This window comes from Leptonychotes weddellii, chromosome 7, assembly GCF_054177405.1.
Source record: "Leptonychotes weddellii isolate Sample4059 chromosome 7, ASM5417740v2, whole genome shotgun sequence".
In the NCBI taxonomy this organism is placed as follows: domain Eukaryota; kingdom Metazoa; phylum Chordata; class Mammalia; order Carnivora; family Phocidae; genus Leptonychotes; species Leptonychotes weddellii.
This window is the reverse complement of record NC_138375.1, coordinates 37,109,313-37,133,615: the sequence shown is the minus strand read 5'-3', so window position 1 is coordinate 37,133,615 and position 24,303 is coordinate 37,109,313. Positions and strand designations below refer to the sequence as shown.

The 24,303-nt window shown below is 40.2% G+C and overlaps 2 protein-coding genes across 12 annotated transcripts in view; one reads left to right on the top strand and one right to left on the bottom strand.

The window, feature by feature from the left end:
- FBXO38 (F-box protein 38) overlaps positions 1 to 11,602 on the bottom strand; it is a 53,864-nt gene extending 42,262 nt beyond the window's left edge. For 6 of the 10 annotated variants that reach the window (XM_031018552.2, XM_031018559.2, XM_031018556.2 and 3 more), the window contains exons 1-2: positions 11,502 to 11,602; positions 2,988 to 3,178 (exon numbers count right to left, since the gene is read on the bottom strand). In XM_031018552.2, coding sequence (XP_030874412.1) covers positions 2,988 to 3,115 — 128 coding nt within the window. In that variant the 5' untranslated portion in view covers positions 3,116 to 3,178; positions 11,502 to 11,602. Of the gene's footprint in view, positions 1 to 2,987; positions 3,179 to 5,553; positions 5,654 to 5,813; positions 5,907 to 11,501 lie in introns of all 10 variants that reach the window. The other 4 variants (XM_031018553.2, XM_081826134.1, XM_031018554.2 and 1 more) reach the window with 4 other exon arrangements.
- A 78-nt stretch (positions 11,603 to 11,680) lies between these two features.
- Positions 11,681 to 24,303, top strand: part of LOC115937134 (sperm-associated acrosin inhibitor-like) — a 107,006-nt gene continuing 94,383 nt past the window's right edge. For both annotated transcript variants that reach the window (XM_081826137.1, XM_081826136.1), the window contains exons 1-2: positions 11,681 to 11,846; positions 12,199 to 12,256. The gene's annotated coding sequence lies outside the window, so the exon portion shown is untranslated. The remainder of the gene's footprint in view (positions 11,847 to 12,198; positions 12,257 to 24,303) is intronic.

The following is a 24,303-nucleotide window of genomic DNA, read 5'->3' as shown; positions in this document are numbered from 1 at the left end:
CTTTCTGCTATTCCTAGTCTCCTAGCTGAATTCTTTAGCACTCCTTACTGGCTCCGTTAACCCTATCTAAGCCTCTCTAAATAGTCCCTTCATTAAATGATCTTCAAATTCCAGCCAAGTGTATGTACCTTGTTTCCTGCTAGAACGCTCACTGATATAGCAGGTACTATTTTACAAGTGGCGAAATCGGCTCAAAAAAGTTAACCTGCAAAAAGTAAACAGCTAGGAAAGAGGAAGGAAGAGCAAGGATGTCAACACAGTTGGGTCTGACTCTAATTCCTAAAAATTAAGCTAATTCTAAAAGAAAAGTCCAAGTATGCCTGCTGAGCATTTCTCTGCTCCATTTTTTTTTGTACCTCTGGACACGCTCTCTTCCCCTTCAAACTATTTAAAGAGAATAAAATAAAATGTAATTTTCTTCAAAAAAAAAAAAGCATATTGCTAACTTAATTTACAGTCTTCAGAACTCAGATATAAATAGGATAATTTTCAGAAATTATATGACTACACATTTTATAAACAATGAAAAATAGTGAACTTGCTTTCTGAATCAACTTACACACTAAAGTATTTTTTCCTCAAATTACTGATTGTTATCCAAAGTATATGCCTGAGTAAATATTATACTCCCTTTAATTACAAATAGATCAGTAATTGCATGAAGATGATCTCACATCATATTTGCCCTCAGAAAAAGAAATGTATTTTTTCTTCAAAGATACATAATCGAAGAGTTGGAGGCATTTCAAATAGATTTTTAATAAGATGTGACACTAGATTCCACTCCTTCCACTTGAATATTCTGTTTGAACTGGAAAATGTTATCGTATCCACTCTCAATTTAAAATATGGTTCAATTTGTTTACAATATGCCCACCCATTATTCAACAAATACCTAACACACATCCCTAGAAACAATTTTACCTATGCTTTCTTCCAGGATTTTAACAGCTTTATTGTTTAATTCATTGATGCATTCAGAATTTGGTATCAGATATGATAACAACATGCTTTTATTACTCTCTCCAAATGATTCCTGGGTTATGACATCATCACTGAATAATCCACTCAGCTTTACCTCACTAATGTGAATACCAAGTTTATCATAAACCAGATCTCAACATATATTTGAGTCCCCATATGGAGCCTACATATGCAAACTGTCTGTTTTACCCAACTGTCTGCTTAATTTCTCCAGTACTAAATCTTCAATGGTTGTATATTTTAGAATATATTTGAACACCTGGTAGGGTTAGACTCTTTTTCTGAAAAAACTTTCTGAAAAATGTTCAGACATTCTTCTGCCAAATGAACTTCAGTATCATTTTGTTTTGTTAAAAAAATTCTGTTATTTTGGGTTTCCTATTCCCAGACAGAACTGAACTGTGACAAAACTACACTGTGTCACACAACAACAAACTGTAGAAGATAAAGACTTATCCAAGTTTATGTTAGAAAAGAAAAATAAAGTGCCCATGGTTCCCTAAAGTAGCTTTGCTGTCTCTATTTTAAAATTTCTTGGGACGCCTGGGTGGCTCAGTCTGTTAAGCGTCTGCCTTCAGCTCAGGTCATGATATCAGGGTCCTGGGATCGAGTCCTACACTGGGCTCCCTGCTCAACGGGGAGTCTGCTTCTCCCTCTCCCTCTGCCCCTCCCCTTGCTTGTGCTCTCTCTAATAAATAAATAAAATATTTAAAAATAAAATAACATTTATCTGCAAATATTCAGTAATTTTTAAAAATTCAAAACCCTTGGGGTGCCTGGGTGGCTCAGTCGTTAAGCGTCTGCCTTCAGCTCAGGTCACGATCCCAGGGTCCTGGGATTGAGCCCCACCTCAGGCTCTCTGCCAGGGAGCCGGCTTCTCTCTCCCCCACTCCCTCTGCTTGTGTTCCCTCTCTTGCTGTGTCTCTGTCAAATAAATAAATAAAATCTTTAAAAAAAAAAATTCAAAACACTTTTAAGAACTTCATAAATAGTAATTTCCCCTAGGTAAATAAAATAGTGGAAAATCCAAATGCTTGGAAAAGTTCATTGGAACTGTGTAAGAGAAAAACTGGAAACAATCTAGATGTCAGACTACAAGGGAAAAGTTAATTATTGTGTCATAGTCTAGTGACTAAAATGCTCATTATGAAGACCATGTAGCAATATGAAAAAGGGCAGAGCGGGATCAGAACCACTAACGCTCAACAAGCATTTATGCTATCCAGTGTATTGAGTGCTTTAAAAGCATTATCTCACTGAATCTTTATAACAACATCTTTATTGATCCCTGGACCAAGGCAAGTAAGTGAAAAGACTCATGATTGAAACTCAGGTCTCCAACTCCAGAGACAAAGTGTGTTAGGGTTGTTTATTTGAATGGATAATGACTGAATGAAGAAAGCAGGGGAAACTGGAAGTGACAGGTTTTTGTTGTTTTTTGTTTTGGTTTCTTTGACTGTTGTTTATAATGTCGTGTGGACAAAAATATAATTTAAAAAAGGATTTTGAAAAAAGCTTTACCACAAAACAACTTTAATGTGTGCATGCATAAAGTAATGATGGATATTATTTCACAAAACTATGATTTCAATCACTTACATACATGTACATATAAAGAAAATGTTTCTCACTGTGGGTTGTAGTCAAAGTCAGAAACACTGCCTTATATTGTACACACATGGTACCGTAATAAGAAAAGTCAACAAATCAGTTGCTAAGAATTCTGAGAAGCCTGAAATGTTAACGTAGAGAATGGATATCCACTAGAACTTAGTGCAACGAAAGTGGTGTTCCCTATCTTCACTGTCTGAGCTGTCCTACACAGTAGCCACAAGACATATAGGCTAGTGTAACTGAGGAACTGGACTGATTTTTCATTTCCTTTCATTTCAATTTAAATGCCATAGGTAGCTAGTAACTACCATACTAGAAAGCGCAGCTCTAGAATTTGCTTCTACTTAATACGTTCTAGCAGGGTAAAAGTCAACCAAACAAAATCTTACCTAAAAATATGGCAAAGCACTTCATGTGAAAGTTGATTCATATAGTCCTTTGTTTCATCAGATATTGTTTCCTCAGCTATTTCATTATTCATGAGACATGTTTTAACACTTTTCTTTCGTGGACCCATTGCTGTGTTATCTCCAGTATCAAAGAGCAAATCTTCCCTCTTGATAACTTGAATTCAAAGCACCTGAAAGCAAGAAGAGACTAGAGTAGACTACAGCACACCAACTCCAGACTCAGAAATTATCCCTAGAAAACCTAGTTTTGTAAAACAATGTTTATTTTAAAAAAGAAGGGTATAGACCACATTCAAATTAATAAAAACATTACACAAAATGCACAGAACATCTTTTTCTGAAGAGCAGTAGAGAATATAAAAATGCATTATTTAGAATGAGCAAAAAAATAAATAAAAATAAATAAAATCCAAGGAGTCAGGAGTTCTGGATTCTATTTTGTACTGTTGCTTCCTAACTAATTCACTCAATTTTCCCAAGCATCAATTTCTTTACCTGTAAGGTAAGATAGTTAAACTAGGTAACAAAACCCCTTCCAGTTCTGGGATCTCCTTATTCTAGGACTGCCCCTCACAAAGAAGGTAGAAGAGAAATGTTGGGTTCTAGTCCTGATCTACCAAACTACTTTTATAAACTTGAGTCACCTTTTAATTCTTCATTTTCCGACCTATAAAGTGAGGGTAAGATTAGACTCTACCAGTGGGTCCCAGGCCCCTTTATAAATCTGATAAGAACTACAGACCTTCTGCTCAAAAACTAAACACTATTTATGTACAATTTCAGATGGAGAATAAAATCACCCCTTTCCCTCTCCTGTAAACATTAAGGAGCAAAGGTTAATTCTCTTTTGTGTCAAATGTATGGTTTGTCTGTGTTTTAAATAAGCTTTGGTGACAGAGGAAGAGAGGGGAGGAGGGAGAAAAAGGAAGGGACGGAGGGTAGATGGAGAATTAAAGTCAGATGAGCAAGCACTCAAAGGGCTTTGTTTTATTTTATTGGTCAGTTTAAGAGGGAACCATATAAAAACAGTGTCCTTTAAATAGCATTATCAACTATCACTGGTAAAATTCTTAAAAATGATTTGGACTTAAACTCAGAGAACTCTAGATCAGAGCTTAAACTACATCATGCTGCAGTGATGCACAGAAGTGCAGTTCCAAACCAGTGCATCTCTAGGAATAGTATCTGTTCCATTTCATGTACCACCTTTTCCTTTTTCCTAATTATAATCCTTTACTATTAAAACTTTCTAAAGCGGACTACATGCTTCTATTTTCCTACAAGGTGAACTCAATAAAAGCTTAACCTTTTCTTGATGACCTCAGGTTATCAATATGAATATCCATTATATTCTGTGATACCTCTCCTCAGAGCTATGGAAGTCTGTGGAGTTCCTGGGGATTCTTTGCTTTACAAATAAATGGGAGCAAACTACATGGCTAAGTGAATCCTCAGATTTCCTGTGCCTGTGTGTGTTCTGGTCTCTTCCCTCACTGACCGGTCACTTGTAACTTCTCACGGGTGGCAGCATGCTCGCTTCTCCCTGCATTCCACACACGCTCATGTGCACAGACACATCCCTATACCTACCTCTAAGCCCCCCTCTAATTTGTTGCCTCTTCAGCTATGGCCTAGGAAACCAATGAAATACCTTCACACAATTGTGTGCTGATTAGCATCATCAGACACCTAGCAGTACAGGCCTAAGCAATTCTGCAAAGAGTTGGTGCATGAGCTACCTTGCACCGAATTTGTGACATCTCTTTTGCCTTCTCAAAAGCTTATATGTATGTTGTCCATCCCATTTTGGTTAACAGCCTTGGGAGAAATAAAAGTTTGTACTTAGAACTCCCCACAAAAAAAGTTATAAATATACTCACCTGTTTCTATCACTGCCCACCTTTTCCTATTCACTGCCCTCTCCCCAGGAAAATGAATCTTTCCATCTTACAATGGCTCCCAAAACTGCTATAAGGTTATTTTGACCTCCTCCTCAGGAAATCCAATAGGCTCTCTTCAAGGCTCCCCCCACCTGACCCATCTGTAGTATGGGCACTGCTAACCACTCTTTCCTTGAAATCCTCACATCACGCGACCCCTAAAGTGATATTCTCTTGGTCCTCTTCATTCCTCTATGACCACTCCTCAGTCTCCTCTGCCAATTCACCCTAGAATCCTCTTCCGCCTGGGGCAACTGTATCCACTCTCAGCGCTTCCACTACTGCTACTACAAAGACACCTCAAAAAAAAAAAAAAAAAGAGAATCCACTTCTAGCTCCTATCTCTCTTGAGTTCTGACCTTTACTTCCTCTCAGAAACCTTCATCTCAGTATCTTGAACATCTTCAAAAATATTATGTCCAAACTGAACTCCCTCCACAACCACCACCACTCCTCTCCCAAAACACATTCACACAGAGACACACACACCTACTTTCCCTACTCTAGTTTACCATATGCCCAAATCAGAAACTGTGAAATCAGCCTCAATATGTTGTGCTCTCTCACTTCCCAGTCACTCGATTGGCTATTCTTACCAATCTTACCACAAAACATTGCTCTTGCATCCACTTCCGCAGGCTTTTAGGCCTCTATCAACCCTCACCTGGGCGACTGCAATGGCTTCCTCAGTGATGTCCCCAGGGCCTGGAACAAAGCCCACCACACAATACCCACAATAAGTAATTTGCTGAATCAATGCTTACCATACCATCCTCCACATTGAAACCAGAATAATCTTTTTAAACCATTTCTGAGTGCGTATTAAGTGAAAAAATTGAGATGTGGATTATTTCAAAAGTATTACCTCATTTGTGTAAGAGAAAAAGGACAAATATGCTCCTGTTTGCATGGGACGTTTCTGGAAAGGCCCACAACAAAGTATCAACAGTGGTTACCTCTGGGGAGAAAAGAGGTTTAGGAAAGTAGTTAAGATTACTTTTCCTACTCTTCTCCATTATTTGAAAATTTAGATTTGTTTTGTATATTATACCTCTCAACAAACAAACAAACAAAAAACAAATCAGCCTACAAGAAATCCCAGCTTCCACAGGATAAAATCTTTCCAGTCTCATCCCATGGCACCTCCCCAATCTCATCTTTCAATCCTTAACCCCTTGTCCTTCAGGACACTCGCTCCTGCCACACCAATATCCTCAGTTCCCCCAAACATTGATCTTTCATTCCTAATAAGCTATTAACTCTGACTAGAATGTCCTTTCCCTCCCTTTTTTGCCTAAAACAGCACTAATCTGTTTTCAAAATCTAGTTTAAATGTTAAGTCCTCTGTGAAAACTTCTCACCTCTTTCGAGCTCCCTGTGAGACTTAACATATGCTCCTCCTATAGAAACTTGTGTAGTATTTTTTTGGCCACGTTTCGGCCAGGAAAAGGGAAAGAATCTCAATCTCCTGCATCTACGTGAAAACAAGTCTTTACTCATAATAAATCCTCAAATATCTAATGTATGAACATCCATCAGTCTTTCCATTATTCCAGGTGCATCCAGTAGCTTCAAGGCTGCTAGGAGCCACCTCATTGTCCTCTGAGCATCCTGTTTGCTACCACAGCACTCAAAGATCTCAGCAATGAGCTTATAACCCTGGCAAAAATGCAATCAGATTTTAATCCAATCAGGAAACACAAAACAAATAGCTACCTGCACCTACAAATGCCTCAACAAGACTATTAACCAGTTTCGACCAATCCAACCATGGATGAATTCTCCAGCTCTCATATCTCAGCACATGCTTCACTTTTAAGAATCTTGACAGCTCTAACCTTCCATGAATACCATGTTCTTGACTTTTCATCCTATAAGTAAAAATCTTTCTTAGCCTTTCTCCCTTCTTTTTCTTCACCAAAACCACACCACTATTTACACCCTCATCTTATGATTCTCTTTTGCTGTTCCTTATTATTTTGCAAGCTGTGATTTTGTGGGAATCAGATTTAATAGCCCCATTGTACAACCAACACTTGAATTTTTAAACCAAACAGACTGCACCTTAAATATCATTGGGTTTATAAAAGTTCACTTGTTTAGAATTCAGAAATATTTACTCACAGATATGACTTTATACAACATTATGCAGAGATCAGGTCCCTAGCAAGCCCACAAAAACCTATTTAACTTACAGTACGCATTAACACTAACTATCGAAGGGCCTAAATTAGCAGCACTAACAAAATTTTAGGTGGAATTATATATATATACATATATATTTATTTTCTATATGATGCCTAGAATTGAAGACTTATTCATGTAGCTACCTACCTGGCAGCAAGTGTAGTGACTCCCCGGCTCTAAGCGTCTGGTGGGGTACTTGTGGAGATGAACACCAGGGTAAAAGATAAGATCTCCATCCCACATCTAGGGGGCTTAACAGATCAGGACCCACAGCCAGGGGAAAGCCATCAGTCCTCTCCAAGTAGGTGTCTTAGAAATATCCAGGAGATAAAGAGCCTCCTCGTTAAAGGATTCATTTACTTGCCCTTACTACCAGTCAAACTCTATAAAGGACAACAAAATTATCTCCACTAAGGTTGGCTTCATCTTCATTGAAGTGGCTATGCCGAGAGTAACAGAGGCCTGGCAACCCTATATGAGAAGAAAACAGGATACAAGACAAGCAAAATCCAAGTGATGATGGCATCTCTCCTGTCTGTGAACCCTCTCTCTTTTAATTGCTTTTCTTTTAGCGGGATGAGGGATAAAAGCAAGTGAGAATGGGAAAGTAGGCTTCCATATCTTGGTTTCTTCCTACCCCTATATCCAACATATCACCTTTTGCCACTTGAGAAACTCAACAAGGCAGGGAAGGTGCAAAGCAGCAGTAGATTAGAAGGGAAAGAGCAAAGGAGGAAAAAGCAACAGTAGGTAAAGATGAAACACTGAAGCGGGGCTAGCAGAGGAGTTAGAGAGGATAAGGGAGAGATGACTATAAATAATAGGTGAGTATAAATATGTGAAGAATATATTTTGCAGCACTAGGTGTTATTTCTAGGGTTAGCCAAGTTCTGGAGACTCAGACTCTAAACCTCAAAGAAATGTCATTCTGACAGAAGTATAGAATCCCAGAATGTCAAAAGCTGAAGGGGCCCTCAAAGACTATCCAGTCACACAGTTCTTAATTTTTTGTGGGTCACAACCCCATGTGAGACTATGGTGAAAGCTGCACATCTTCTCCCCAAGAGGAAAATAAAACATACCTCAGACTCATGCACGATGAATTTCATACACAATTTCAGGGGCTTCACAGACACATCAAAGCTCATCCAGAGGTCCTTACCTAAGACCAGCTCCCTCAATTTCCAGATGGACAAACAGAACCAGAGAAGGTAAGTCACTTGCCCAAGGGCACGTATTAAGTGTCCTTCAAACTTCTCAGCCTACACTACACACCTATCATCAAGTCAGGCTCCGCACCTCGGCTGTCCCTCCGCATTCCAGAGCTATGCCCCAGTACTCCAAGATGGGCTTCTGGATGCTCTGACAGAACTGATGCTGACCACACCCTGCTTCACAAATTAGGGTTTGTGGTCCATCTAATTTAGGGTCCCACACCACAGCTTTTAGCAGTCCTGGGTATCCTACAGTCTTTCGGTGGCAGACCTTAGCCACTGGAAGCATCTTTTTCGTCTGGGTGGTGCAAGTACATTCTAAGTAGTAAGCCTGAGTTATCTATGTGTGTTCTTTAAGCCAGGGGTCCTTCTGTAATACAGTTTCTCTTAGGTGTGCTCTTCTCCTTCCAACTGGCCAGTTCAAATCTCCTCTCTGCCCAAACAGAACTACACTATCCTCTATTAATTCAGTTCATTCTGTTTGCTCCCAAATTTATCCCCATCTTTTAATCCCTAACCCTTAAGGCTATCTCCACCGCTTGCAGGGGAGCACTAACATTTCCTTGCAATATCAAGTTCTTTTCCTTTTAGTCCTCTATTTCCACTGTAGAGGTTTTAACACTTACTATTCACAATTCTGAGAATGGCTGATATCTATAAAAATCCTATATAAATCCACTCCTTCACTCCCTAAATGTCACATCTAAAAACCTTCCTATACCTCTACCATCCTGCCAACATCCTCCACCATCCCTGACTTATTCTACTAATTAATCCTTTCCTCAGATCACACCAGGCCTTCCCAGGTGCATGTTTATCTCTTATTAACACACTTTACAGGGCAGAGATAAACCAACTTATCTTACAACTAACCAGAAAACTTAGGGATCTCTTGTTCTATAAAATTTTCATAATTCTGAACCAATTTCTCATTCTGTATCTAATAACAATTCTATGGAGAAACTCCTTTTCTTGATTGCTGTTATCTGTTCATCCATCTATCTCCTCTATCATTTACTGCCTACTAAGTGCTAGGTGGTGACAAAGTCTTTCTTCCCTTGAAACTTACTGTCTTAGAATGCAGACAGACTCTAACACCAGTTTCTTATAACTCAGTCATTTCCAATACTATAGTTTAAATTACCTTTCATTACCCTCATCAAAAATACCTTTCTCCCATTTAAAACTTCCCCACGTCTTCAATCATCTATCTGGTCCCTGGGATCATGACCTGAGCCGAAGGCAGACGCTTAACAACTGAGCCACCCAGGCGCCCCTGGCCTTCAGGTTCTAATGCCTTTCTTTAGTTTCTATTGGCTTCAGCTTGCTCTTATCAAAATAATATTGCATGTCACTTAATCTGACCTAACATCATAGATCCTAACATCAATCATAGAGCTTTTATGTCTACCTAGGATAGCCTCTCTTGCCTAAAGAAGTGCCACACCACATCTACCAAACTGCTTAAATAAAGAACAAACATAGAATTCGAGTGCCAAAAGGGTCTAGGAATCATCCAGTCCAACCCTTCATCTTCTCGATAACGAAAAGTGAGGCCCAGAGAGGTAAGCTGGCTTGTCCAAATATACAAAGTCAGAAAGTATGAGTCCTGAAGCAAGGATACAGGTCTTAAACTCCAGTGCAGACTAATTTTATTTTACTATGTCACTTCACCTTACTGAAGCCTCATTTTTCCTTTTTCTCTTATGCTATGCCTTAGCATATTTTTCACTTAAGTGTATCCCTGCAGGCATACATTCATTTAAACAAACACACACAAGGGGTGCCTGACTGGCTCAATTGGTAGAGCATGCGACTCTTGATCTCGGGGTTTTTAGTCTGAGCCCCATGCTAGGTGTAGATTATTTTAAAATAAAATCTTAAAAAAAAATAAACACACACATACAAGTCTATATTCCTTACCCTAAGAGAACATAAGAATCACAGCACTGCAAATTTTGAAAGGAGGAAAGGACCCTCAGGGATTACCTAAACCAGTAACTGTCAGAAGTTAAAAATTACAAGCACAGATTTTTCAATCTACAGGACTACACAATATGTAGTTTTCCACATCCCACCGCTTCTCTCCCCCAGAAAATCATGGTCTTATAGAGCCATTATTTTATTCTTCAGTTGTGCTGAGAATATGGGAAAGAGAATTAAGAACCAGTGACCTAATCCAATGTGCTCATTTGCCAGGTGAGAAATCTCAAGTCCAGAGAGTCCAAAGGAATTTGCCCAAAGTACCAGCAAGTTAATAGCAGGTTTAAGACAAAAAAACCAAGATCTCCCATTCTTCACGCAGTTGTGTTTTCACACTGCTGGTCTAGATTTATAAAACAAAGTCGTCAGGACAGAGCTTCCCCCTGCACAAGAACCCTCCTAAGTTGCCCTTGGCCAGTTTGGTGCCTGGAAAAATATGGTAGACATCTCTTATCAGTCAACTCCTGGCTATCCAGGAGGCAGGAAGACAAGCTTTTCAGGTCTGTCTCTAAGGAAAGACCCCTTTAAAGGAAGTTGAGAACCTGATCTTCGGAGCTAGGAGAAGCGTTAAGAGGCAACTAACATTTTCATTTTACAGATAAGCAAACTGCGCTACAGAGAGGGTAATGGAACTGGGCAAGGTCACACAGGGAGTCGGTGGCGAGGTAAGACTAGAACTTGAGGCTCCTGATCCCAGGGCTGGCCGCCTCTCAAAGATGTATTCATTGCGTCTTGCTCAGAGACATCTCAGTACGCTGACTGCCGGTCTTCCCTAACGTACTGGCTTAAATACTGACAACGTTAAAATCGTAGAATGCGTGACGCCCGGGGTGGGATGGTGTCCCATAAATTGCCCAGGCCAACCCCCCACCCCGCCCCCCATTCTGAGGGAACCAAGACTCAGAGAGGGTTCTTTATGCTAGAATCTTCGGCCAGATCTGGACAAGGTAAGCAAACCTCTCAACCAGGGCCTACAAGGCCAAGACCCACAAACTCAATCCCAGCTCTCCCGGGAGCTCTAGGCCTGAAAGGAGCCCGAGACCGAGAGCCCAGGCGGTCGGGAGCCCAGGAGCCCCGGAGCCCCCATCCGGCCGCCTCCACCCCGCCGCCCACACCCCCGGCTCTGCAGCCCGCCGCCGGTCCCCGGGTCCACTCGGCCGCCGCCTCACCTACTCCGGCCCTCCGTCTGTTATTGTGGTTGAGAGGGAGGGAGAAGCGCGACCGACACTTCCCGCGGCCCCCACCGCCGCGGCGCTTCCGCTTCCGCCGCCGCTCGGGCATTTCCGGAGGGTTGCCTTCCGGGGCTGGGCTCGTTCCTCGTGTCCGTGTTGGGTGTGGGACGCAGGCGTCGAGTCACGGCAGCCATGTTGAGTGTGGCAGTTCGTGAGGAGCTGGAGCCGGTCCATCTTACCGTGGCGGCATTGCCGCGCCGGAAGTGCTTAGAGTCGGAGGCGGGGAAGGCAGTTGCTTTTCTGTGGTTCGCAGCTTAGTTCGCCGGTGTTCGGCGGCTTTGGGTGAGCTTTTGGACCTTGCGTTTGGCATTTGCAAAACGACTGCGTTCCATTAGGGATTTTTCCAGAATTCGTTTAGCTAAAAAAAGAGAAATTTTTTTTTTTTTTTTTGGAGAAGGGTCGCGGGGGACAGTTTGAAGATGTTAATGTTAAATCAGCCCTTCTCTATTTTGGGGACGTTGTTTCTGCACATAATTAACAGCATTTTATAGGTTTCAAAAGGCTCTCACATGAGTATCTCATTAAGAACTCCCTACCACTCTGACATATGGGCAGGAATCACTTAATCGGTTTTTTTCTTTGTTTAATGGATAAAAATTTATCTTCAGAGGTTAATTTACTCAATGTCACACAGGTGGACTGAAACGCAAAATTTTGCCCTCCACATCCCACGTTCTTGCCGCTGCATACATGTAAGTAAAATGGACTAAAATGCATAAATTAAAATAGATACAAATAACCTTTAGGAAAGTTAGTGTGCATGAGACCCAATTTGACAAGACACAAGGCCAACTAGACGGTTCTGCCGTAGAAAGAACTGAAGATGGACTTTGGAAGGGGGGCGCCGTCCTTCCTAGTCCTTTCTTGATGCCAAACCTGGTTTTCCTCTTTCCCTACTATGGTTTGGCATTATGGGTTTCAGCTTATCATGGCAGTCACAGTTCTAGCTATGCAATTCCAGGTGTCAAACCATGTGTCTTGATTTAGGGCTCTGGGAAGAAAAAGCAACAAAGCCTCATCATATTTATATACTGTTCATCTTAATCCCCACTTTCATATTACATTATTCATGTAAGGGAAAATAAAGTCCCGTTGCCATGTTAGTTGCTTCCATCGATTTCTTTCACATTTGAACTTAAATAAATCAAACAGTAAAACAAACCTTGGCTTTTTCCGTTTTCTGGATTATTTAGAAAAACAAATAGGAATTATATATGAAAGTGTCTAGCACTGAGCCTGGCATAGATACAAGTGATTCAATAAAGTTTATTTCAGTGCAAATGGGTTGAATCTTTATTTGAATACATTATTGAATGTGGTTAGCATTCCTCCTTCAGTAAAGAGTACTATGGTGGGACCAAAATACTCACAAATAAGATATGTTTCCTACTTCAAATTTAGAAGGGAAGCAAAAGCTTGTGTACAAATACTTTTATAAATGCTGAATAGAGGTGTTTTCTGAGTGCTATGAGTGCCTGCTGTCTATAAGTAGACTTAAAAACTAGTTTTAACATTCTTTTTCTAAAATTTTATTTATTCATTTGTGGGGGGCGGGGAGCAGAGGGGAGAGGAACAAGCAGACTCCCTGCTTAGTGCAGAGCCAGATGTGGGGCTCAGTCTCAGGACCCTGAGATCATGACCTGAGCCAAAATCAAGAGTTGGACACTTAACTGACTGAGCCATCCAGGTGCCCCGGTTTTAGCATTTTAAGGTAGAAGGTGTGCATCCCTTTACCTCCAAGATTTTTTTGTTCCTTGGTGATGTGGGTTTTTATTAGAGTCCTAAGCTAGTGTTCCCTGCTCTCATACAGTAGCATCATCAGGGAAGCTCTTCCCTCTACAGAGAAATCTGCCCTATACTAAATGGCTCTGAACCACTGTGGGTTTTGTTTTTTTTTTAAATTCTTACTCCCTGCTTTTTAATTAATTTTTTAAAGATTTTATTTTTATTTCATTCACGAGAGACAGAGAGAGAGGCAGAAGGAGAAGCAGGCTCCCCCGAGGAACAGGGAGCCTGACGCAGGACTGGATCCCAGGACCCGGGCGCTTAACTGAGTGAGCCACCCAGCCACCTCTTAATTAAAATTTTAAATACCTCTTACTTCTCATACTCCCATAGCTTCTAGCACCAGCCTCTCTTCTCCCTTGAAATGTCTTAGGCCCTTAAATAAGGGCTGAACATTTGTTGGAAGGTCTTAACACTTAAGAGAACAAGCTCTGGTTGAGGATAGGGGACAGGGTTTGTTAGGTCCCCTTATGGCTATGGGGCCTGTGTAATGCAAAACTGCAGGAGGTACCATGCACATTGGGGTCATCCACATTACGCTTGGAGTCAAGTAATGTGGCAGAACTCAGCTATGAATTAAATACAGGATTTTTTGAGAAGTATATCCTTTTATAGCTGCTTCAGCTGAGAAACTGTGTATTCAGTGGTCAGCAATGCAGGCTTTACAATTTTAGAAGTTTAGAAAGATCTGCTTCAAGTGTGAGTTCCTCTGCTTACTGGCAGAGACCATGAGCAAGCATTTCAATTCTCAGCTTCAGGTTTGCCAAGTAAAAATGGACATCATTATGGTACCTACATAATAAACCACAGCAGAATTTAGTGGTTAAACACAATTTGTTATTCTGTGGGTTGACTGGACTTGGCTGGGTGGTTCGAGCTTGGGGTCTCTTACACATTTGCAGTCAGATGTCAGCTGAAACTATAGTTAACTTCAGGCTCAAATGAATGTCATGTTATTGGCAATTCAGGCTGGAAGCTCCCTAGGGGCTCAGCTAGAGCTATCCAACAGAGTGCCTGCACATGGCCTCTTTCTCTGGTTTGGGTTTCTCACAACAAAGTGCTTGCTTAGGGGGCTCTCAGAGACCATAAATGCAGAGAGTGAGCTGTTCCAAGCAGTAAAGTAGGACTTATGATCTAGCCTTGGATCCCAGAAGTTACTTCTGTCACAGTCTATTGGTCAAGAAGACACTAAGCCAGCCTATATTCAAGGGGAAAAGAGTAAGACTCCACCTCTTAATTGAAGGAGTAGCAAAGAATTTGTGGCCATCTTTAATTTACCACACTACCTCATTTATTTGGACATACGTACGTTTTATTAGCACAGGTAACAAAAAGAAAGCCTGGTAACCCCACCAGTACAAATAGTTTTGAGTCTGCATGTGAATCATTCTTTACATGCTTTTTAATTGTGTAAAAATATACATAACATAAAATTTACCATCTTAAACATTTTTAAGTGTGGACTTCAGTGGCATTTAGTATATTTACATTGCCATGCAACAATTACTACCAGCCACCTCCAGAACTTTTTTTTTCTCTTCCCAAATTGAAACTCTATACCAGTTAACTCCCATCCCTGCCCACCCCCCAGCCCCTGGCAACTATTGCACTTTTTGTCTCTAGATACAAATCATATTATTTTTTGTCCTTTTGTGTTTGGCCACTTTCACTTAGCATAATGTCTTCAAGGTTCATCCCTGTTGTGTCATGTGTCAGAATTTCCTTCCTTTTTAAGGTTGAATAATACTCCATTGTATGTATATACCACATTTTGTTTGTCCATTCATCCATTGATGGACATTTGGGTTGTTTCTACCTCTTGGCTATTGTGAATAATGCTTCAGTTACCATGAGTATGCAAATATCTCTTCTAGATCTACCCTTCCATTCTTTCACATATATATCCAAAAGTGGATTGCTGGATCATATGGTAGTTTTATTTTTAATTTTTCCATTCAGCTGCATTTCACATTCTCACCAGCAGAGCACAAGGATTCCAATTTCTCCACATCTTTGCTCTCTTCTGTTTTTTTTTTCGTGAGGAAATATTTGTAACCCACTTAGTGCCTGGCATGCATCAAAAACTCCACAAAGCTTAGCTGTTATTATTTGACTGTCCAGAGCCCTCTTTTCTTTCCTTCTTCTCGCCTATAGTTGAAGTTGCAAGGGCTGAACTCTTAGCATGTGGTATTTCTGAAGTTCATTTTCAAAGCATTTTACACTTTCCCAAGTTACATAAGGAAATGCTAAGGAAGGATATTGTACATAGGTATATGCATAGAGAATTGCAGTTTCAAAACCAAACACAAGGTGGTAGATTAGGAAAAAAATCCAAAAATATAACAACAATAAAAAAAACAAAACAAGAGAGAATGAAGGAAGGTAGGAAGAGAAAGAGAAACAGGAAAAGGAAAAACCTGCATGGGAGGCTTTTGTAAGCCTGAGCTCTGAGTAAAGCATTAAGCAACAAGGCCTTTGCTTTTTATTTTTATTTTGGACCAAACTACACCAGATCAAAGTTATGTCACAGGAAAGTGAAAAGATTGAGGATGAAACTTAAGAAACTAACAAGCTTTAGGGGCTCCTGGGTGGCTAAGTCGTTGGGCATCTGCCTCTGGCTCAGGTCATGATCCCAGGGTCCTGGGATCAAGCCCTGCATCAGGCTCCCTGCTCAGTGGGAGGCCTGCTTCTCCCTCTCCCCCTGCTTGTGTTCCCTCTCTTGCTGTCTCTCTCTGTCAAATAAAAAAATAAAATCTTTAAAAAAAAAGAAAAAACTGACAAGCTTTCTTTTTACAATTACTTGTGTTGTGTTTTCCCTGTCACTACCTCTAGGGCAGGTCTTTTAGCCTGATCTCTAGAGATATCAGAGCACAGAAGTTACTCTTTAGAAAATTGTTTGAAATGTCAAGAGCTATTTACGTTCAGTCGACATTTATTAAAAAGATTTCATGGAACCTGGGAATATATTAGACACTAGGGTGGCAGAGATGACCAGGAACCAGTCTCTGCTCCTAGGCAGGCTGGGAGACATGTTCTGAACAAAGAACACTTCAGGGGAATGCCAGGATGCCCTGCAGCACAGCGGGCACCCAGTGAGTCCAAGCTGTTTGCAGCTACACTTGAAATAACTGCTGAGCACCCTCTTTAACTCACTTTTCCTCCCACTATGGGCTTCTGTGTCACTGCTTCTTAATTGTGTCCCTGTCTCCTCAATCATCCTGGCTCTAGCCTCTCCCCTGCAAAGTCTTACTTTGATTGTGTTTGTTTTGGTTTTGCATTCTTTTAATCACAATGTCACTCTACCGGTCATTTAAATACATCATCACATTTAATCCGATGAATTCTGTGACCTACGTACCGCTTACCCCGTTTTATAAACAATGCAACTCAGGTTCAGAGCGGTTAAGTTTTTTGCTAAAGTTCACACAGCTAGTAAATTGCAGAGAATCATTATGAAATCTGAGCTATCTAACTTCAAAACCCATATTCCTCATTACTAAATGGTACACTCTTGTAATTTTTTCCTCCAAATGAAAATCTGATTAATCTTCCTAAAGCATACTGTGCATTATAATGGCTCTTTTGTGATTGAATTTTTAACCTTCATGTATACGTTTGTAACTTGTCAATCAGATGTCCAAGGCCCAATACACATTGGTTGTGGCCTACCATTTAAATCTTGTTTCCCTTCACAGTGTGTTCCAGCTGCACACGGGAGTCCCTGTTTGCCCTTGCATACCCTGTGGCTCCCCCTCATGTTAGCTGAGTGAGCAAGTTACCTCCCTCTAAGTAGAAGGTGAATCAGTGTCGTTCAGCTATTACAAGGAAAGAAATGGAAGATGGGCCCCTAGGTGGACTCAGTACTGCAACAGAAACTGATGGTCCTTAAATTCCAAAGATAACAGGGAGAGAACAGTTGTAATTTTTTAAAACTGATTACATTTTGGGCCTCACGTGGTTCATTCATTCAATATATATTTCCTGAGTGCTTGCTCTGGGGTCAGGCATTGGACTAGATGCAAGGAAACAATTGTGATGGCAAACCTTCCATTTGGTAAGGGAAGACAGATAAATAAGCATAGAGGTGAATTGGTTTCTCAAAATTGAACAGATGTGGGGGGTGGGTACACAGTTAAGTTTTATTGAATGAAGGAATTCATGAATGAATGGATAAATCTAATACACTCAGTTTTTCCTTTTAAGTGCTTCAATTGCTTCATAAACAAAACCAAATAAATAAACTTTATAATTCTATTCAAGTAAACATATAAGTATGGCAAATGACAACTTCTCAAAATGCCAGTAATATTTATTTTTATTTATTTATTTTTAATTTTTTTTGAAGATTTTATTTATTTATTTGACAGAGAGAGACACAGCAAGAGAGGGAACACAAGCAGGGGGAGTGGGAGAGGGAGAAGCAGGCTTCCTGCGGAGCGGGGAACCCTATGCGGCACTCGATCCCAGGACCCTGGGATCATGACCTGAGTCGAAGGCAGACGCTTAATGACTGAGCCACCCAGGCGCCCCACCAATAATATTTAGTTTTAACAAAATTCTTATTCTTTCAACTTAAAATTCTAAGTTTAAATCAATACTCAATCAAAAACTTTGAATTAGAATAAGATTCATTCCATTCTATTCTTTAATATGCTATATTTTCTTAAGACATATTTATGACATTTATAGATTGTTTCTGAACACATAATAGTAATGTAGATATAATTCAAATCTTCATTTCTATATTTACATTGAATCTTTGGGGGATTATAAGACACTTAATCATGTAAAAAAAAATTCTGTTTCCTATGTCTGGGGATTGTAGTTGCATATTAATTGGAGGTGTGTTGGACTGGATCCCAGTATTCCCTTCTTCCTACCCCTACCCCTTTTCCTTTTGGCTCATGAGCAGTAAGGACACTTGACTGGGGAGGTAGCAGCCATTATCTCCTCATGTAGATGAAGTCTGTAAGAGAGATGATGAAACCAGCACTTAAAGACTAGCAGAGGGTAGAGATGGACTCCTGGTATTATTTAAGTCTGTGGCTGCGCTTGAGTTAAGACCCACCCTGAATTCTCCTAATTGCATGAACCCACACTTTTCTTATTTAGCCTAAGCTAAGTTGCAGTTGGATTTTCATCACTCTTTTTTTAAGATTTATTTATTTATTTATATGAAAGAGAGAGAGAAGGGAGGGACAGAGAGGGAGAGGGAGAGAGAGAATCTCAAGCAGACTCCATACTGAACACAGAGCCCAACACAGGGCTCAGTCTCACGACCCTGAGATCATGACCCAAACCTAAACCAAGAGTGGGATGCTTAGCCAACTGAGCCACCCAGGTGCCCTGGATTTTCATCACTCTTAACCAAAAGAATCCTGATATATTTCCTATGATTGCTAGCCATTGTCCTCCCTTATTGTTTCAAACCTTTACAAAACATTTGTTTCCCCAAATAGCCTTGAAAGTGCTTGAGGAATGAAGGAATATGGGGAAGGCCTCACTTGTACCAAAGTGGTAGGGAGTGAGGCATCAGTATCAGGTGAAACGAGAAGCTGATGGAGAACTCTGCAAAATTAGAGATACAGAGCAAGTAGTAAAAACATAAATGCCCTGGGGTCCTCTTACCAAACTTCCCATGGTTTGTGGAATGGGAAGTCAAATAATTTTGTATGTGTCTGAAAGCATGTTTGAAAGCATGTTTTCCAGAAGGCTTAGATCTCTAGGTGACATTTCCTTGCTTTCTACCAAAATAGTAAAGTGTTATTATGATACAAAAGGGCTAAATAGTTAATTGTAATAAGGCAAAAAAAAAAAAAAAAATAGCAGGGGATTGAGTTTTGCACAGGCCTGAGGGCAACCTCAGACTCAGGGGAGGAAAGATGGCATCCAGAAAGGATAGTGTTGACGCATCTGTTGTTTTTGCTTGATTTTCATTCATTTATCCTGGCAATAGTGCCTCAATATTCCTTTGGGGAACAATTCTTTATCCTCTTCTAGTCCCTATGGAGGGGCTGCATCACCCCCGGCTCCTGTGGTGTCTTATAATTCAGGCCATTTCAATGAGCATTAAGCATGTCTGTAGCCATAGCTTGTAGACTGATTCGGGAATCTTATTCCAACTAGTCTAATAAGCCTCAAATCATTTATTAGAAGTTTTAGGAAAGGAAAGCGGCCTTCTACTGAAACTGTTAAGTCTAGAACTGCTTAGATCTGTCACAGGGATGAGGGTGGGGTGGGGTGGTTAATGTCTATCTGAAAAGGAAGACAACATCAAGGAAAGCATGGATGGATCCCAAAAATGGAGAGAAAAAATTCTGGCAACTTTTTCTGAAACTCTCATCTAGCCATATCTGAGTTCAGAGATTCCTCTTGACTTTTCAAGTGTAGGAGCCATAGAGATTGCCACACACACACTTTTTTTTTTTTTTTTTACTTCAGTCACTTTGAGTTGGATTTTCTTTTGGGTGTTACTCTTCCAAAGAAGTTGGTTATATTACATGTGGTTTCCCCACTAGAGGGTGTAGTTCACTCACTGTGCTAGGAGCAAGCCTTTTTTTTTTTTTTTTTTTTTACCCAGAGAGGTAATGCTAGCAGGCTGGCATTTACAGTCAGAGACACCTGTTGGGAACATTGCAGGGTCCCAGCCACAGAGCTTACCTCCCTCACAGGGCCCTGGGCTTAGAAGGACTGGGAGAGCAGTCAGATGACGAAGTCATGGCTACAGGCATAGGAAATGGGATAGGACTAAAGGTATCAGGTGAAGACTTCATCTCGAGAACCATGAAACTTCCTTAGTCTTAAAAAGGAAAATGGGTTTTGTCTTCCATGACAAGTCTGATTAACAAGGCATGCCTAGATTGTTATGTTGAGAAAGATTTTGAGGCCACACAGAGCTCAGTGGAGTGTACTGATACCTGGTGTGGGCATGGGGAGAGGCAGTTTTGGAGATGATACTTTCCATCTATGGGTGAGATGTTTCTCAATAGGAGTACTATTGGCATTTTGGATGGGTCATTTCTTCACTGTGTGGTGCATTACAGAGCCTTAGTCCACTGAATGATGGTAATACCACTCCAGTCTTTCTGATAAGCAAAAGTCACAGACACATATTTTAATGGCTCTTATGAGAATAGTACTACTCAACTTAATAATCATTAGGTTTGACCAAGAATGACCTGACTTGGATTTACCTGAAAAATGAACTAGAGCTTCTTAAATTCTTTAAGGGGGAATAAATGAGTTTGCTTTGTTTTGTTTTAGATCCTGAGATCAGACTGAGCTTGCCATCAGTAGGGGTTAGTGATTGAGAATGGGGATGGAAATGACGAGTCTCCAGACAAGGGAAGAAGATGCTCATGGAGACAGGGAGTCAAGTAGAACCTGACAGGAGGTGATTCACATGTCATTCTGGGTTGAGGAAAGCGTATGGAGAGCCTGACCTGTGGGGAAAGGAGTATTTGGTTAGAGGTTAGTGTCATTTGGGGTATCCTCATCTCACTTTAGGGTTCCATTGTGTTTACGTGTCTCTTTGGTCAGTGTTGTCTTTATATGACTGTTCTCAGAGAGCTGCCCTCCACTTTGTACGTCTGAATCCACCGAATAATATCTGTCACCTTCAATTATTTTTGGAACAAGGTATCATATGAGTCAATGAATGAGAAAATAAATGAATAAAATATGAAGGGGGGAAATCGGAGGGGGAGGTGAACCATGAGAGACTATGGATTCTGAGAAACAAACTGAGGGTTCTAGAGGGGAGGGGGATGGGGGGATGGGTTAGTCTGGTGATGGGTATTAAAGAGGGCATGTACTGAATGGAGCACTGGGTGTTATATGCAAACAATGCGTCATGGAACACTACATCAAAAACTAATGATGTAATGTATGGTGATTAATATAACATAATAAAATTTTAAAAAAATATTCCCTATCCCTTAAGGGTTCAAGTATCACCTATTTTCATATTCTTCATGCCCCTCTCAATGCCTTGAAAGAGAAGTGAGAAAAGAGGGCTTTGAACAACAGGCATGATATGGTTGCCACTTTCAAGTTTTGCATTTCTCAACGCCCTCCAGCTGGAGAACACCAGGAACATTTGAGTTGAACAAGTTGGGTTTATGATTTATTGCGAAGAGGGAGAACGCACATGAGAAGCCATAGGGCAGCTCAGTAAAAAGATATTAGAAAAGATTTATTGTAGGATTTGGGATTATTAAATTAATTTGGGGAAAATTTAAGGAGGACTGGCTTTGCTCTAGATTGCATGCCCTCAGGAGTGGGATATTTCTGCACTTTGATGTCTTAGAAAGTCTTATTTAGAAAGAGGGAAGAATAACCAAAGGCTAACGTTGTAATTGGTAGAGAAGTGGCAGTCACTTACATTAGTTTAGTTAGGGGATGTTTGGTATTTTGTAGTTTGCATAATGTTCACGTTTTGCCTTTGTTCAGGTGTGGTTATGGAGTGGTACTGTCTTTGTCTTGATTCATTGTGGCTTTGCTGGGTGTTAATGTTCTATGAAATTGTTTATGTTAAACAGAACATCAAGGCCTAGCTGTGAGGAGGAGGCTAACCTGCAGCAATCCCAAGGTTGGTGCTTAGAAGTCATGGGGTTGTTTTCTTGCCCACATATTTTTAAAGAATCATTCATTTTCTTGTTCCCTTGCTGCATTGTAAACTGCACAAGGACATAGACCTGTTTTGATTACCATTGAGGTCCCAGAATTTAACCAAATCTCTCAGTCTCGTGAGTACTTAAAGAATATTGACTGGGGGCGCCTGGGTGGCTCAGATGGTTAAGCGTCTGCCTTCGGCTCAGGTCATGATCCCAGGGTCCTGGGATCGAGCCCCACATCGAGCTCCCTGTTTGGCTGGGAGCCTGCTTCTCCCTCTCCCTCTACTGTTCCCCCTGCTTGTGCTCCCTCACTCTATCAAATAAATAAATAAAATCTTTAAAAAAAAAATTGAATGAATGAATGAATTGTCCAATTAGCCTATCAGTCTATGAATTGCTCAAAGTCAGGGTTCACTTTCTATTCAGCTCTGTATTTCTAGAAACACAATTCTGGCGCATCTCATTAAAAATATCTTCAGTTAAAGAGGGACTTTCCATTAGGATAAGATTTATTGATTTTTTAAAAATAAAGTAATACAATGAATTCCACTTTTTGAAGGAAAGATGATGCTTAATTCAAATGGGTTCACTCCTGACAAAGGAAAATCACGTCATATCCCAGACTTTTTCAGTCTTTCTGCATCTTCCATTGTACTGAATTTGAAGCGTGAGTTTCAAAGCTCTAAGAGAAATTGATATAAATATTTAGAGACCATTTGTATGCAACATAACTGTCCTTCTTTCTAACCTAGCTGTATTCCAGTAAGGATTTTAAGGGAAGGGAGGCCTTGATTTATAAACATCTGACTTAAAAATAACCCATAGCTACAAAGATATGCTCTCCCCTCACTCTTCCTTCACCTTGGAGAATCCTCTATGTTGTAATCATGGTGAAAAATTATTAGAGCTTTTAGCAAATGTGTGAACCTGTATATTAAGAAGTACAGGAAGGGACAAACAATGATTCGCTGAGGTACCCTCGGGAAATTTTTTCACTTTTCTGAACCAGGATTCCCTTATTTGTAAAATGGCCACAATTATGGGTACCTACTTAGAAAGCTCTTTGAGGCTCACCGTGAGAGTACTCTATGAACTGTAAGCAGGAAGGATTTTTATTGTTGGGGGCAAAGGACATAGGGGTCAAGAGCAAGCTAAAGACAGCAATGTGGAAAACATAGATGAAGATATTTACCCCTTTTGGCCAAATACAATAATAACAGCAAGCCAATGACTACATTTTGTTCTAAATTATAGTCAGTGGGCTTTTGCTATTGCATTTTTCATGAAAAAGTGGTCCATTTTTTATTTGCTTTTTTAGGGATTTATTTATTTTAGAGAGGGGGGAGGGGCAGAGGGAGAGGGAGAAGGAGAGAATCTCCAGCAGACTGCCCATTGAGCGCAGAGCCCCCAGTGGGGCTCCATCTCACAGCTCTGAGATCATGACCTGAGCTGAAATTAAGAGTCTGGTGCTTAACCAGCTGAGCCACCCAGCGCCCCCCAAAAAAGTGGTCCATTTTTTTAAAAAAATTTAACACTAGCCACATAGGAGCTACTGGGCAATGACAAAAATGTTCGTCTTCTTCAAATACTTCCTATTTGACATTGGGCAACAATTAACTTTGGAGTCTTTTCTTTTTATATGTAAAAAAGGGAATAACTGTATTCCTGCCTACAGGGCAGTATTAGTGTGGATCTCACAGGGGCCATGTTTGGGCAAGTGCTTTCTAAGCTGTGGCAGCTTTATGATCTTGTATTATTTATGGTAATAGTATATTTTTCCCTAGCAGTGTCACGAATTTATGAGGTGCTTAGTAATATTCATGAGACAAATTGATAAATATGAGAAATTATTCTGAAAAATCCTAAAACTCTAGCCAAATATAAGATTCTAATCGTGAGATAGGATAATGCAAAGTTTAACTTGAAGGCTCTGGATATCAGATTTCTAGACTCATCTCTTGGTTTCTCCCCTTGTGAGCTATGACATCTTGGATATGTCCCTAAATTACTCTAAGCCTCAGTTTTATCATCTATAAAACGGGAGTGAATACCAATACCTCCTTCACAGGATCCTTTTGAATACTGCATAAGATAATTACTATGTAGTAGCATGCACAGTGCCTGGCTTAAAATAAGCACAAAAGTTACATCCATTTATTCTTAAGTTTTCAAAAATCCCCATCCTGTATTCTCTTTAATATAGTCTATATTTCCATGTATATGTAATGGAATATATTTTTCAAAAGACTGATCATACTGTATATATCATTTTATATCCTCTTATTTTCCCCTTTTTAAATTAACATTGTATTGTGCTTATTTTTAGAAAACTAAATACA